Raw genomic sequence first — 17705 nt, 5'->3', positions numbered from 1 at the left:
AACTGACCTGTCAATAAGCATACAAGTAGAGTACAGAGAGGGTTGCTTTCAATAGCAACTAAATTTACAAATATCCTTAAAACCATTAAGAATGTTTAATGTATTGTGGAAAGTTTTCGTTTCATTATGCAAGCACTTTGGGAGGACTTCCATTATTATTCCTAAACTGAGTGCTTGTACTGAGTATGCAATATTTATCCAAGATCCTCCTTACGCCCCTCTTAACTATGTGCCACAACTCCTGCCGCCGCATGATTAACTATGAATGAGACCTGGAGAGCTAGAGAAGCTGCCTGTGCTGTAATCGCTGCTGGAGTTCCACTGCCATGAAATTATGAGAACCCCAGGAACTCGAAAGAGAGGCCTGCTGTGAATGTTGTGAAATCCCTTAGCCTGTTAGGGCTCAGCCCTATGAGCCAAACAGAGTGACTTTAAATATTTATAACAATGCCAAATATACAGCAGATTTAACATTGGCTTCAGTTTTCAGTGATACAAAAATAAAAAAACTAGTCCTGCAGCTCATGTTTTTCTATACATATTTCATATATATTCTATATATTAATCTAGCCAGCTATTTCTGCTGCTTTTTCCTTAACTCCTTGTATTGTTTAATATATCCCATATTGTTTCCTAATGCTCCATATAGCCCTCCCTATAACTATTGCTCCATATAACCCTCCCTATAACTCCTCCTATTGCTCCATATAACCCTATCTATAACTACTCCTATTGCTCCATATAACCCTCCCTATAACTCCTCCTATTGCTCCATATAACCCTCCCTATAACTCCTCCTATTGCTCCATATAACCCTCCCTATAACTCCTCCTATTGCTCCATATAACCCTCCCTATAACTCTTCCAGTTGCATATAACCCTATCATGTATAATGGTAAGAAGCAGGACAAATCCGAGCCAGTAACTATGACTGCAAAATGCTTTTATTGGGGAAAATTGTAGTGCAATTTTCCCCAATAAAAGCACTTTGCAGTCATTATACATGATCGTGTCATTTTGGGGTGTGGAAACAGGACACCCCTGCAGGAGAAACCACCTATAACCGATAAGGGTGAGCTACAGTATACTCTTATTTGCTCCATATAACCCTCCCTACTCTTCTTATTGCTCCATATAACCCTCCCTATAACTCCTCCTATTGCTCCATATAACCCTCCCTATAACTCCTCCTATTGCTCCATATAACCCTCACTATAACTCCTCCTATTGCTCCATATAACCCTCCTTATTACTCCTCCTATTGCTCCATATAACCCTCCCTATAACTCCTCTTATTGCTCCATATAACCCTCCCTATAACTCTTATTGCTCCATATAACCCTCCCTAAAACTCCTCCTATTGCTCCATATAACCCTCCCTATAACTCCTACTATTGCTCCATATAACTCTCCCTATAACTCCTCCTATTGCTCCATATAACCCTCCCTATAACTCCTCCTATTGCTCCATATAACCCTCCCTATAATCTCTTCTATTGCTCCATATAACCTTCCCTTTAATCTGGGGATGCACCGAATCCAGGATTCCGTTAGGGATTCGGCCTTTTTCTGCAGGATTCGGATTCGGACGAATCCTTCTCCCAAGCTGAACTGAATCTGAATCCTAATTAGCATATGCAAATTAGGGGTGGGGAGGGAAATTGCGTGACTTTTTGTCACAAAACAAGGAAGTGAAATTTGTTTTTTCCCCTTTCCGCCCCTAATTTGCATATGCTAATTAGGATTTGGTTTGGTATTCGGCTGAATCTTTCGCAAAGGATTCGGGGGTTCCGCCGAATTCAAAATAGTGGATTCGGTGCATCCCTACTGTAATGCCCCATATTGCTCCCTATAACCCTCCCTCTTAAGACCTGGCAGGAGCTGCAGAGCACAATCCTTTGCCATTGTCTTACTTGCATGTCTGTATAATGTGCAAGTTAGGGACTGTGAGGAGAGACACCAATGTGCTTTTCCTGTATTACAATTTCGAAACCCGATTGTAGCGTCATGCTGCAACATACAGTTTGCAAACTACAGGGGAAGCTGACCCTGTGGCTGCAGGGAGGCCCAGGAGGTTTAGGGGCCCCATGAGTCCCTAATTCATGTACAATTTCAATAAATATTGGTAAAACAGGACAACCTGTAGACATTTTGGGGGCCTGAAAAATAACTTGCGGTGGGGCCCAGTAATTTCAAGTTACGCCACTGGCAAAATGTAATATGTAATGATATTTGCACCAGATTTTTGCACTTTGCACACTGCCTTCCTGCCTGTAAAGGACCCCTTATATCTCCTTCTATTGCTCCTTCTAACCCTCCCTATAACCTCTTCAGCTGACCAATGCTATTAAAGTCACCCAGACACAAAAATCTGTATAATAAAAGTTTTTTGCAAATTAAACATGAAATCCAATTTCTTATTAAAGCTTTCATAGCTGTTGTAAGCTCATTTAAAAATCTCAGCTGTCAATCAAATATTGTCTGCCCCTCCTCTATGCCTTTAGCTGCAGCGCTATGTAGCAATGTTTGCAATATATGTTTTGTTCTTTTATAAACTTTTATTAAAACCAGATTCTTTTTTTACCTTTTTCGTTTCAACACATCTTTCAGACCCATAATTAGACTTCATCTCTTCTACAGTATTTTCTTAAACCTTAGGTGGGTGGACTTATACATCCCTAAGCAGTGTCGGACTATCCCACTGGGATACCAGGAAAAGTCCCGGTGGGCCCTCATGTTGCTAAACATTTGACCTATTTCATGGCCATTCCCTATTTCTATGAGAACAAAGATGCTAAATAGATGGAAAAATAGATTATAGTATTATAGTATGTAAAGAAAAGAGACTTGGAGAATAAAGGTTGAGTGAGGAGAGGAAGAATAATAGTACTAAGAGTGGGCCCCTGGTCTAAGATTAATTGGTGGGCCCCTGGGTGTGTGGTTATGGGTGTGGCCTGACATCCTAATTTTACAGTGGACGATGATTGGAGGTATGAAATTTTTCTACATTTGAGCTACAGATCTGGTAGAAGGAGCAGGTTTTTTCTTGCAGCAAGCTTTTGTGATTCTAAAAAACATTTATTTATAGCCCTTTCACAGTGCTTTATGTTCTACCCTTGTTCAATTAACGCTTCATAGTCCTACAAGGAGGCTCAAAATCCTGCATGTTTCCTCGCAGCCCCTCTCCCTCCTGCAGTGCTACATTCTTGATAATAACGTTGGCATGTCAAAGCACAGAAAATTACCCATACGGTTACTAAAATAGCTCTCCTGCTTATCTCTCTGCTGCATTAAACAATCTGCAGGCTCGGGAAGACTCTGGCAGTTTTTTAGGCAGCCATAAATTATCTTTAGAAATTCAAACAGACTTGTTAAGCTGAAATGAGGAGCCTACTGCGTGATATAAGGCCGGTGCCATTATATGTGGGTTGCAGTAATGGCATTGCCTTTTAAAAATGTAAAATCTTCTTACAAGCTGAAATCGTGCACTTGCACATAGATTTATTACCTGCGCCCTTTGTAAAAATTACAAGTAAAAAGGAACATTTTAGTCCTTGGTGGAGAAGAAGATAGGAGTACAAGTAATGTCAAAGCTTGCATCATTACTGGGCTTGCCACCTGGCTGGCATTTCACCAGCCTAACTCGTAATTTACCTGCTACGGTTCAGTTCATTATTAAAGCGGTGGATCATCTTTAATTTAACTTTTAGTATGTTACAGAATGGCCAATTCTAAGCATTTTTTTTCAATTGGTCTTCACTTTTTCTTTTTGATTTGAGTTTTTTGTATTATTTTACTTCTTCTGCTGCAGCTGTCAAATGGGGGTCACTGACCCCATTTAAACAAATGCTCTGTAAGGTTACACATGTATTGTTACTGTTACGTTTTATTACTCTCCTTTCTATCCAGGACCTCTCCTATTCATATTCCAGTCTCTTATTCAAATCAATGTATGGTTGCTAGGGTAATTTGAACCATATCAACCAGATGGCTGAACTATCAAATTGAAGAGCTTTTGAATACAAATGCTAAATAACTCAAAAACCACAAATAAAAAAATAAATAAATCCAATTGCAGAATATCACTCTCTACATCATACTAAAAGTTAATTTAAAGGTGAACTACCCCTTTGGAATTACCAGAAATACAATATGCTGGTTAATTAGTTTTAACCACCTCCCTGTCCAATTTTGTCTCTGTCTTGTGTTTAAATAGCTACGTATCCTCCGAACCCACCACAGCTGTCCACTGGATCTACCCACTCTCTTCCCCTCAACACAATGACATCCACCCTGTGATGCCATCCCCTACCTCACCCCAACCCTAAGAGTCATAAGAAGCCAGTAAATGTGGCACCACTAATCATTATTACAACTTTTTTTGTGACTGTCCAACAATCCTATTGTCCATTTTGTAATTAATTTGGATAAATCTTGCCAGCGCCCTCTTTCTTCACAGCTGCTATCTTTGATTTGCTTGTTTCTGCTGTGTATGCTCATGTCACTAATCCTCTACCTGCTCTTCAGTAGAACTGAGAAGTTCTCTGCGTGGGTTTCCTCCCACACTCCAGAAACATACAGGCAGATTAATTGGCCCCTGACAAAATTGACCCTAGTAGATGTAAATATCATAGGTACCTTAGATTGTAAACTCCACCGGGCAGGGACTGATGAATGATTTATAATCTCTGTAACGGGATGCATGATATAGAGGTTCTATTTAAATAGGTTGGGCACAGACATGCAGACAGCCATGGTGTCATGCAGCCACAATAAACGTGTTATTTTGTGCCAAAAGGAACAGGCTGGATTGTCTTTTATTACAATTTTTATGGTTTGTATAACTCACTGGGCACTCACTAGAGTTTAAAGGATCGGAGAAAGAGGACCACGCCGGGTCCCCTCCCATTGGAAAAACTTTTTTGGAGGTGCCCGGTGCGCATTACCTCTCCCTGCTATAGAGGAAGCAATTCATAGAGATGAAGAGGTAATTACGAAATTATCTTTCGTGTCTGTATAGCGACACATGAGGAAACACTGGCATTGGTAGCAGATTTGTTACATAATTCTAAATAATTGTATGAGCAATAATCCAAATGCAGAATTTCTAAAGCTATATCTATCTATCTATCTATCTATCTATCTATCTATCTATCTATCTATCTATCTATCTATCCCCTCATCCCACTGGGTCTGTTTCCTCATTAGTTACACCAGTCCAATTATCTATCTGTCTGTCTGTCTATCTACTGTATCTATCATCTATCTATCTTTCTATCATCTAATCTATCTATCGATCTATGTCTATCTGGATATCTATCTATCATCTATCTATTATCTATCTATCTATCTATCTATCTATTATCTATCTATCTATTATCTATCTATCTATCTATCTATCTATCATCTATCTATCTATCGACTTCCTCTCTATGATATGTATCTATCTGTCATTTGTCTATCTTTATCTTTCTATAATCTTTTTATCTATGTCTTTTGTCTGACTAGTAAACAACTAGCCAATTACCTGTACATGAGAAACAATTCATATTCAAGTGTGCTTTGCCTCTAGTGCTTTTGTTATAGCACGTGGCACATATAGATAGACGTCCAAGTGGGTTGCTAAGCAGCTAGGTGAATTGTACCTTTGGTGATTCAGTTGTACTATATAAAATAATTCATATAAAACGATGGGTAAGTATTATTATATGTTTTCCTTGTATCTTATTGTAGTTGCCTTCACTGATTCAGTTACATTGTGCCACACACTTATATAATTACAAAAAAGGGTTTCAGCCTTAAAGGGGGAGTAGGCCTAAATATAACTCTTTGCATAATGGAAGAAAATGTAATTCTTAGAAATGTGGCAGTATTCATTTATTAGAATTGTCAGTAATTTGAAAGTTATTATTAAATGTAATTGCACTGAAAGCAGCTTCTGTTTGCCTCTCGCTATTACCTTCAGTGCTGGTGCTACATACAGTACATAGACCACTGAAACTGTGTAGCAACAGTCCACTCTCCTCCAACCAAGACTACATTTCCCACAATGCCTTGCACGTTGTATTATTAGCAAACCTGCAAAGAATCTCAGATCATGCCAGGCATTGTGGGAAATTCCAGTCTTGGCTGGAGAAGAGCAGATCACTTCTACCTTAGTACAGTTGTGCATGTACTGTAGTCAGGAATGGCCGTGCTTCCAAATACAGGTATGGGATTCCTTATCCGGAAACCCGTTATACAGAAAGTTCCGAATTACGCAAAGGTCATCTCCCATAGACTCCATTTTATCCAAATAATCCAAATTTTTTAAACCGATTTGCTTTTTCTCTGTAATAATTAAACAGGACCTTGTACTTGATCCAAACTAAGAAATAGGTAATCCTTATAACAGAACCAGCCCATTGGACTAATTTAATGATTTCTGGATTTTCTAGTAGAATTAAGGTATAAAGATCCAAATTGCAGAAAGATCCATTATCCAGAAAGCCCCAGGTTCCAAGCATTCTGGATAACAGGTCCCAAAACTGTAGTAATTGCATCTACAAGTAACTTTACAACTAGTTTCATGGAAATGTTGTTTAGAATAAAACTGACTTTAAAATTTGGGTTTGCCTTCTTTTTTTGGCTATATCTATATATACCAAAAGGAAATGGCACTCACAACAGCAAATTTACTGAAACCCTTAGAGTGTTTTATTAAGATCTCCCCACAATGTTTGGGGGTTGCTCCCCCTTTCTCAAGTGCAAGCCCTGAAATGTTGTGTGGAGATAACAATAAAACACCCTAAGGGTTTCAGCATATTTGCTGTTGTGAGTGCCATCTCATTTCCTTTTGGGTATATATACTTTCAAAACCTCGTGCAGCAGGGTTTCCAGATTGTGCCCCACCATTCATTCCACACAGAACTGAGGATATTCCCTTTTAGGCTGCCTGATTATTTCTGTTCTGCTTGAGGTCACCTTCCTACTGGCTGTCTCTGTAGCCACGTCATTGAATAACCGCAAACACAACTATTTCTGACATAAAATAATGTTTTTTGTATATAAATATATATGTATATTTTCATTTATATAACACTACTTATGTACGCAGCACTGTACAGCAAGCAGAATAATAAACTGATAGAACAAACGGGGTTATTACAATATACATTACAAATAAAGAATTACATGCATTTAACATAAAAAGCTAAGTGCCAAAAAGGCAAGTTGAATGAGATCCCTGCCTCGTAGAGTTTACAATCTACGTTTCTTTCAGGATTATGAGGCTTCCTCTCAAATCAAGCAGTTTGTGACCCGCTTCCTACTCAGGGAGACCATGAACCAACTGCACTCGCTTCAGAACTCATTGGACTGTGCCTTAGAAACGATTGAGGGTCAGAATGGCTGTGAGAGGTAAGCTAACTACTGATTGGCTGCTTTCTGTTACAAGGTTAAAGCAACCTTTACATGTATTTTTGTCTAACATACAGTGGCTGATTCACTAACTTCGAGTGAAGGATTCGAAGTAAAAAAACTTCGAATTTCGAAGTGTTTTTTGGGCTACTTCGACCATCGAATGGGCTACTTCGACCTTCGACTACGACTTCGAAGGATTCGAACTAAAAATCGTTCGACTATTCGACCATTCGATAATCGAAGTACTGTCTCTTTAAAAAAAACTTCGACCCCCTAGTTCGCCATCTAAAACCTACCGAACTCAATGTTAGCCTATGGGGAAGGTCCCCATAGGCTTTCCAACGCTTCGATCATTGGATTAAAATCCTTCGAATCGAACGATTCGAAGGATTTAATCGTTCGATCGAAGGAATAATCCTGCGATCGTTCAATCGTACTATCTGCGCTAAATCCTTCGACTTCGATATTCGAAGTCGAAGGATTTTAATTCCCACTCGAATATCGAGGGTTAATTAACCCTCGATATTCGACCCTTGGTGAATCGGCCCCTAAATATCATTTTTTTATTATTATGATTATTATTATTATTATAGACATAGGAATATATTTTTATTTATCCTGATCACTTTAAAGACAGGATGCCAGGAAGACCGTGCCACGGCGCTTGGGACGTAGGTGCAATCGAAGGGCCCACAAGTCTGTTTGCCTGTCACCGACGGATCCTTATTCGGGAATCCTGACCACAGGTAATGTGTCTGTGCTATCTTAGGCCATGTACTGTTATTAATCAGTAAGCCAGTCTGTAAGATTCTGTATCTTGCAGGTTTGCCAGTAGAAAATGATATTCCATGGTCTGCACAAATCAACCGCCTGGAGCAGCTCATCGACAAGCTAGAGTGTACGGTAAGGATCATTTGTCTGGATTGCTTTCTGGACTTTGCTACTCTATAACATATTAAAAGTTAACTGAAAGTTGAACCACCCCTTTAAAGGGGATGTAAAGTCAAAACAATAAAATCACATTTTTACTTTCTTTAATGATAAAGAAAACTATCTCCAATATACTTTAATAAAAAAAAATGTGTACCGTTTTTATAAGAAAAGTGAAATTCCCCCTTCGTTTTACTAGCTTTGACTGCTGAGGATAGGAAACTTCAAACGGTCCCTAACTGTTTTGCAAGGAAACAATCTTACTTTCAAACGGAAGGGGGGAGGCCCCCCACCTTACTTCCCAGAACTCAAGCAGCTTTGTTTGTTTCCCTGTAGAGCAGCCGGAGACCGTGTAGAGATTTGTATCCGTAGACCCTGTGCAGTCTTCATATTCTTATTATTAATCTATTGCTGTACTGGCTTCTATGGAAGGAATTATTTGATTTCTGCTGTTTTTACATTTGCAAATTAGGATTCGGATTCAGTTAGGCCGGGCAGAAGGATTTGGCCGAATCTGAATCCTGCTGAAAAAGGCCGAATCCCGAACCGAATCCTTTATTCGGTGCATCCCTACTTTAAACTTCAGTTTTGGAAAAAACAGTAAAAAAAATCATAAAGCATAATATCTTTCTGTAGACAAGGCCTGTAAAACCTAAAGGGGCCGTAACTCAAATATAACATTTTGGATAAAGGAAGCACATTTGATACTAATTAACTTTCCAATGTACAAGTTTTTGTCTTTATAAATATTTTTTTTGTACCACCCACCAAGCATGTTTTCAATTATTTTAAAGCTGCTTGTGTAGGTAATTGCTACGGTCTTGCAGTATCTGTCTTGCATTTTTGGTGATTAGCAGCAGTGCCAGGTCGAGTGATAAGGGCACCCCATTTACAATGACCTTCTCCCCTTGAGTTGATGAATGCAGATGAGTCTGACAGGGCACAGTATGAATTTACTCTGCACTGCCCAAGGTTGGCTGCTGCTCAGAGTTGCATTGCCTAGCACACATACACCATTGTGTCTTAGGCATGTGTCTCTTGTGCCTACACCTAGTTCTGGACATGATTAACAAAACTTTGCTTAGAGTAGCTACATTTATTTTCATTATGCAAAATGTTATGCTTGGTTTCCTTACCCTTTAATGAAGGTGAGGTTATACCGAGGATAATCATGGCAGCGCAACCATCTTCATCTTGCTTATCAGTTCTACAGCATTGAACTAGGAAATTCATACAACTATGGAAGCAGGACTAGGAACGGGTTGCAAGGTTGTATAAAATTGCTATTTTCTTTGCTTGCAGAGCCCACAGTTTGAGCCTTTGAAAGGAGATCCATCTATTGATCCTGCAGTGCCTGTAAGTCCTATTATTCCTTACCCTCTGTGCATTCAATTAATAAGCATCTTGTTTCTTCACCCTTTGTGATAACACATCAGTGCTTCTACAGTTTCTTCCTCTTTATTTCAATAGAAGCTTTAAAAGAGAACCAAAATGTTTAAACTATCACAAAAATGAAAATTGAATATTAGCTTTAGCATACTGAAATAAGAAATGTTCAATAGATTGAAAATTCTACTCTATTTCTGAAGTTTATCTTCACTATTCCTCTCTCAGCATCTGTTTCTCCTCATTCTGTCTTCAGTATACTGTAAGTGGGTCCTAAGCTCAGTAAGTGACAGCAGCACAGAGCATGTGCAGTGAATCAGCAGAAAAGAAGATGGGGAGCTACTGGGGCATCTTTGGAGACACAGATATTTACTGCTAAAGGGCTGTGGTTGCCTTGGGCTGGTACAGAAGCCCAAAACATAATGTACAACATTTCTAGCTACTTCTTTAGTTGGACTTTAATTGTCCTTTAAAGGAGGATTTAACCATTAACTAAAAAAACCCTACTCCCTACCCTACGTAGAACCCCCTCCCTGCTCTACCCCATCGCAGCCATCTTCCGGGTCTTCGGTCATCTGAGACTGCCAAAGCGGAGCATGAGCAGTTGGAGCAGTTTTCCAGTTCGCAACAACTGTGCATGCGCCGAAAATGGACTGAAATTGTCGAAGCCCCAGAAGAAGACACAAAGACCCGGAAGATGGCTGACGTGAACTGCGATCCCTGAATCTGTACCGAGGGGTAAGTAAAAAGTTTCCCCGGGGGCAGTTGGTTGGGGGGAGGAGGGAGGGGGGTTTACGTAGGGTAGTGGGGTAGAGTTTTTTTTAGTTAAGGTTTGAATTCTCTTTTAAGAGTGGAGACTACAATTCTCTACGGGTTTTACCCATGCACACTTTTTCAAGAGAAAGCAAGAGGAATAAAAATAAAAGAACTGGTTTTTGTTGACACTGACTTTATCTGACTTGAAAAATGTGAGCGCAGTTTCCTGTTTTAGATATGACTACATCACTTTGATGGCAGATTATATTGGGAGTGGCAGGGGTAGGGGTGTGAAATTCTATTTGGCATATTACACTTATTCATGTATTGGTATGTTTTGAAAAGCTCAATAAAGTACAGGTATGGGATCAGTGATGCAGAAAGCTCCAAATTATGGAAAGGTCATCTCCCATAGACTCCATTTTATCCAATAAAAATGAATTCCTTTTCCTGTGTAATAATAAAACGGTATCTTGTACTTGATACAAACTAAGATATAATTAATCCTTGTTGGAAGCAAAAACCAGCCTGTTGGGTTTACATGATTTTCTAGTAGACTTAAGGTATGAAGATCCAAATTACTGAAAGATCCATTATCTGGAAAACCTCAGGTCCAAGCATTCTGAATAACAGGTCCCATACCTGTATATATGTCATACCCAACAGAGGAAAGCAAGTGTTTCTGACATTCTGGCATTATATGTCTCTCTCTTACAGTACATCTTGGTGGCACAGAGGCAGCTGCCTGTAGCTGAACATTACCAGGATCTATTCAAACTGTCTCTTGAGAGTTACACAAAAACAACCTCAGTCCAAAACAGCTGCTTACAGTAAGTCACCCACAGCATACCTGTCTGTTCTCTGTACTGCCACAAAGCCAAACTGACATCAGAAAAATGAACAGCTAAGGGTCAGGCCACACGAGCAGATTCGGGGAGATTAGATGCCCCAGCAACAAATCTCCTCTTCTTCGGGGCGCCAATCTCCCTGAACTGCCTTCCCCCTGCCCTCCGCCGGCTAAAATGAAAATCACCTGCGGCAATGCAAATGCGACGTTTCGGTTTCCGAAGTTGCCTCAAGAGGAAACATCGGGCGTCTTCGAAAAATGAAGCGCTGTGTGTGAATTGCTGCAGGCGATTTTCATTTTATCCGGCGGAGGGCAGGGGAAAGGCCTATTTTTTTTTTTTTTTTTATAAAATTGGACTTTCAAAAAATCTACATTTTTTCGGAATTTATTAAACCCTGAGGATGGAAAAGTCCAAACCTGAAAATCCGGCATCTCAGACCTGTTGAGTTTGCATATAAGTCAATGGGAGAAGTCCCAATGATTTTTTGATGTTCGCTGGGTTTCGTGCAAGGCCCAAAGTTTTCGAAGTTTTCGGTTGAAAATTCAGAAAAAATCGTGAAAATCGGATGGAAAAATCTAAATAAAAATCGTGAAAATCAGATTCTTTTCTGCAAAGCAAATTTTCAGGAAAATGGAGTAATAAATAAGCGTAAAAAACCTGAGCGCATTTGATTGGATGTCATTCACATCCATCTATTGAGTCAGTAGTCATTCAGAAGTCATACAACTTATTGGAGAGCTTGATATGGTGAATGGACCTCCAGTTGAGAAGCTCTAGTATAGTGTAAGGAGGCTTTCTTTATGCATTGCATTTATGGACTCCTGCTATTTTGTTTATTGAATATTATTATTATTTATTATTATTAACATGTATTTATATAGCGCCAACATATTTCGCATCGCTGTAAAGTAAATGTGTTTACACAACTAAATCACATGAATTACATATGTAGAACATATGGTGTTACATACATCACAACCAATACTGGTACAAAAAATTAGGAAGGCCTTGTGCAAAAGAGCTTACAATCTAAGGGGAAGGGAATAAGACACAAGGGGGCAAATTTACTAAAGGGCGAAGTGACTAATGCTGGCTTCATTTCGGTATTTCGCCAATTTACTAACGGTCACTGGTGTAACTTCACTAGCGAAGGAAATAGACTCTAGCGGTACTTCGATCCCTAAAGCCTGGCAAATTTGCTCTCTGGCAAATGGACGTAACTACGCAAATTCACTAAGATGCAGATTTTACTGAATGTTACCGACAGACTTGCCTTCACCAGCTCATACCAGGCGAAGTGCAATAGAGTAGATAGGAGTTCCAAAAAAAATAGTTGAAAATTTTTCTAAGTTCCAAAAAGCACTAGCATCTTTTCCTTTTTCAGGGTGATATGCTGAAAAAGAACGTAAAATTTTTTGGGGTAAACAACTCCCCCCCCTACATTTCCTAACATATGGCACATAAACTTTACACTGGGCTCGTGTGTACGGCAATATACCAACTCTATTTTATTTTATAAAGGTTTCCCGGGCTTGTGTAGTGTAATGTATTTGCTGCAACATATACATCCATTGAACGGTAACTTCCCGCCGTATGCAAATTAGCCAACGCTAGTGCAACTTCACTTCAATTGGCGCAGTAACGCTAGCGCAACTTCACCAGCGTTTGGCACCCTGGACACAACTTAGAATTTTTTGTGAATTGGCGTTGTCCTGGTGAATCTACGCCTGGCGAAGTGTTGCGATGTGAACGAAGCCCTCGCTGGTGAATTTTCCGAAGTTAGTGAATTAGCCCACTTTGTGGAAGTGGGAAAGATCAGAATGACGTGGGTGAGAGATGTAGTGCTTTATGCTGTATTGCATTTGTTAGTTAAGCTTAGTGAGGGTAGGCTTCTCTATATAAGTGCGACCATGTACCTACCCCCTGCCAAACATAAGCAAACATAAACAACACCTGGTGAATCCGGCACAACATTTTGGAGCATGACCATCTACAATTCTGAAAGATAATAGTTCATTGTGGGTCAGAAACATGCTGACTTGCACCAATTATTTGCACTTTGCACTCCTTTAGCAAATGTACCCAAAGTCCAACAATATCTAAAATCAAGCTGAAAATTAATTTCTAGTCCCACCTTAGCTTGAATTGGAAAGCTTGCTTGGTATATTGCTCTTTACGGCCAGCATTGTATTCTCAGAAAAGCTTTTATTTGGAGAATAACTGTAACCTTATCTTGCTGTTTGCAGCATTTCTACTCATAGACGTCATGCTGAGTCAGGCTATATGCTGTATGAAATTTGGGAGGACCAAGAATCATGGAAAAAGTGAGTAGAACACACAATATCACAAACAATATGTCAAGCTGTTGGTTCATGGGAAGTCTGTGGTAGAGATGCCGGCTCAGTTTTCAACAGAAAAATCTGGTACAGGTATGGGACTCATTATCCGGAAACCCATTATCCAAAAAGCTCCATATCAAAATAATCCAAAATTGAAAAGATGATTTCATATTTCTCTGTTATAATAAAACAGTAGTTTGTACTTGATCCAAACTAAGATATAATTAATCCTTATTGTAAGCAAAAACAGCCTATAGGGTTTATTTAATATGATTTACATGATTTTCTAGTAGACTTATGATATGAAGATCCAACTAATGGAAAGAACTGTTGTCCAGAAATCCCCAGGTCCAGAGCATTCTGGATAACAGATCCCATACCTTTACTGGGCAGGGGAATATCTGGAGAACCTGTACGGCTTTGGCACTAAGACGACCAGTTATTAAATATCGGAAGATCCTGGTTACATGTGCTCCTTGAATCAGTGTTGGACTGGTCCACTGGGATACCAGGAAAACTCCCGGTGGGCCCAGGTGTCAGTGGGCCTCTTGCGTCTATACCATTTGGCCTATTTCATGGTCATTCCCTATTTCTTTATGGGGCTTTATAATGGAAGAATATAGTATAGTATGTAGAGATAAAAGAGGAGAGGAGGAATAAGAGTTTGTAAAGTAGGCCCACGACTTAAGGTTTCTGGTGGGCCCCTGGCATCCCAGTCCGACACTGCCTTAAATAAGTAACGCTCTATACTTGTAAATGACCCCTTAATTCTCAATTTATTTTCAAAGTGTATTTATTTCGTACATGTTTATTTCATAAGGGAACCAACTACCTTCCTTCAGCAGAACAAGTGAATAAACCCTGCAAGTGCTCCACGCCGGCTATCATCATCTTTTCTACCTTCACAGCAGGCTTTGTGGCACTTAAAAGTAAAAATCAGTTGTTCTAATGAAGGCAAGCTAAAGTGTGTCGAAGCTGTGCATCCCCGAGAAGGAAGCCTGCCCTTATTGAATAACACCTATCGTGGAGGCCCAGGCACACACATATAGTAACCATTTATAAAATAAAAGCACACGAGAAGCAAACAGTTTATTTCTAGTCCAGTTGTAACTTGCACCCTATGAACCCCTTTACAAAAAGATTATAAATAAATGGTATAGGATCTGTTATACAGAAACCCATTATCCATAAAGCTCCTAATTACAGAAAAAACATTCTCCCATAGACTCCATTTTATCCAAATAATCCAAAATTTAAATTTTTTTTCTGTAATAATAAAACAGTACATTGTACTTGATCCCAACTAGGATATAATGAATCCTTATTGGAGGCAAAACAATCCTGTCGGGTTTATTTAATGTTTACTTAGACTTAAGGTATGAAGATCCAAATTACAGAAAGATTCATTAACCCGGAAAACCCCCGGTCCCGAGCATTCTGGATAACAAGTCCCATACCTGTACTTAAAATGGTGCAGTGTCATGTTACTTACAGTGAACTGAAATATTTACATCCCTTTTTAAGAACTTCTGGTGCAAAAGTCTCAAGATTTTATATCCAAAAATAAACTCCTTTTCTCAGGAGGTGCTAGTTATATATCCTCATGTGGCATTTGGATTTGCTGGAATAGACAGACTCTATACTGACATTCTGTTCTGAGCTTGCTCACTGGAGACTTCTCTTGACCTGGATTTTTAATACTTGCCTTAGTCTGTTCAACATATCCAAACCCACAAAGGTATTTTAAAAAGTAAATCACATTAGAGAAATGACTCGAAACCCTCAAATTAATCGCGTTTTCAGGGCACAACCCTCAGAAAAAAAGAACATAAAGGCTATTAACATCTTCAAATGGTTCAAGGGACCTCTGCCATTGAATCCTACATTAGCCTGATAGGTTTTAGATGGTGTATTTTTGGATTCAAGCTATTTCCAGAGTGGGGGTATAATAAATCTCAAAAAAATTTATTTATTTTTTTAACCTGAAAAATTTATTTTTGACTAAACTAACCTTGAAAACTCGAATTTTCTTGGAAAACACAACTACAGATCCTTAATAAATCTGCCCCTATGTAAATGACTATGAAGATTTTCGTTCATCCAGGTCATGGTATATCTAGTATAGGTCAATCTAAAACAACTGGACTTGCTGAGTAATCAATGAAGACGTTTCACTACTCATCCGAGCAGCTTCTTCAGTTCAACTGAAGAAGCTGCTCGGATGAATAGTGAAACGTCTAGATTTACCTATACTAGATGCCCCTATGTATACTTAAAGACATTTAAACTAGGCACTATTTTGGATTCGGCCGAACCCCCGAATCCATCGCGAAAGATTCGGCAGAATACCGAACCGAATCCGAATCTTAATTTGCATATGCAAATTAGGGGATAGGAAGGGGAAAACATTTTTTACTTCCTTGTTTTATGACAAAAAGTCACGCGATTTCCCTCCCCGTCTCTAATTTGCAGATGCATATTAGGATTCGGATTCGGTCCGGCCGGGCAGAAGGATTTGGCCGAATCCTGCTGAAAAAGGCCGAATCCCAAACCAAATCCTGGATTCGGTGCATCCCTAATTTAAACACGAAATAAACCCAAATGGATTGTTTTGCCACAAATATGGATTGATGCAGCTTTGTTATCATGGGATGGGTAAGGGGGGGAACGTTGGAAAAGCGATAGGGGGGTGCAGCGGGGTGTCAGCGGACTCGTTCCTTATATGCCTCTGTTTCTTTAAACAGAATTCACCACTAATTTTTAAACCATTAAGTGGGAGTGAACACAACTTTTTCCCTTTCTTGCCAACAAAAGGGCAGCCATGTTCGGGAGTTTTAATCCTTGAAAGCAGCATGTAAGTTGCAGGTAAAACATAGCCCCTGTGTAAAATATATAATGAACAATGCAACATACCTGGTTCCACATACTGAAAGGAAGCTATGATAATTGCAGGAACCATTTCCCAACTCTCTTTAGGCTCATAGTGTCATGCAACCCCCTCCCTCACCTTGTTCCAGTATGAAGTGATTGAGTCTGTGCACAGGTTCTCTGGAAAGCAGAGGGGCTTCAAGTACCAGAATCCATCAATTCATATTGGAATATGTTGAGGGAAGGGTTGCATCACACTGTGAGCCTAAGGTGTGGTTCCTGTAAGTAACATAGTTTCCTTTCAGTGTGGGAAATCAGGTAGGTCTGTGTAAAAACAATACAGTACATTTATAATAGTATTTGGAAGTTTGGATAGTATCTTTTCTTATGCACTTTTTTTCCAACTAAATGAACTCATGTAAAAAAAAAAAAAAAAGTGGGGTGTATTTTCCCTTTAAAGGGGTCGTTCGCCTTCCAAAAACTTTTTTCTGTTTTTAGATTGTTCCACAGAAATAAAGACTTTTTTCAATTACTTCCCATTATTTATATTTTACTGTTTTTCCAAAATCTAAGTTTAGAGTTGAATGTTCGTGTCTCTGGTGTTTGAGTCTGGCAGCTCAGTAATTCAGGTGCAGACTCTAAACTGTTACAATTTTACAACATTTAGTTGATACATTTCTCAGCAGCATCTCTGCAGTATTAGCAACTATTGTATCAATTCTAATAACTGCTTCTAATGAAACCTGGGGATTCTGCTCAGCAGGGACAAAGATAAGAAATGTATCAACTAAATGTATCAATTTAGAACAGATCCCCCTCCCAGAGATACTTTAGAACAGCGGTCCCCAACCTTTTCTGCCTCAGGGACCGGTGTAGAGCCAATTTTTTTTTTTGCGAGGGTCAGGAGGGGTCGGCGTCCAATTCTGGCGAGGGATTTGGGAGGGGGTCGGCGTTCGGTGAGCTGCATTAATTGGTTGCTAGGATCGGGGACCCAGTTCGACTGTCCACGGCCTGGTTCTGGGCCGCGGCCTGGTGGTTGGGGACCCCTGCTTTAGAAGGTGAAAAATTACACTTTTTCACGTCAATATAAGATAAACGGTGACACATAGAAAATAGAAAGTCATTGGAAAACGTTGTCATTTCTGGTGATCTATCTGAAAACAACTAGTTGGGTGAA

General features: G+C 39.5%; 1 protein-coding gene across 1 annotated transcript in view; it reads left to right on the top strand.

Moving 5' to 3' along the window:
- necab3.L (N-terminal EF-hand calcium binding protein 3 L homeolog) overlaps positions 1-17705 on the top strand; it is a 51174-nt gene that overhangs the window by 21983 nt on the left and 11486 nt on the right. The window contains exons 6-11 of the mRNA XM_041576214.1: positions 7262-7398; positions 8035-8147; positions 8225-8304; positions 9634-9687; positions 11191-11303; positions 13568-13645. Coding sequence (XP_041432148.1) covers positions 7262-7398; positions 8035-8147; positions 8225-8304; positions 9634-9687; positions 11191-11303; positions 13568-13645 — 575 coding nt within the window. The remainder of the gene's footprint in view (positions 1-7261; positions 7399-8034; positions 8148-8224; positions 8305-9633; positions 9688-11190; positions 11304-13567; positions 13646-17705) is intronic.

This window comes from Xenopus laevis, chromosome 9_10L, assembly GCF_017654675.1.
Source record: "Xenopus laevis strain J_2021 chromosome 9_10L, Xenopus_laevis_v10.1, whole genome shotgun sequence".
Taxonomy (NCBI): Eukaryota; Metazoa; Chordata; class Amphibia; order Anura; family Pipidae; genus Xenopus; species Xenopus laevis.
This window is presented reverse-complemented; position numbering and strand designations above follow the sequence as displayed.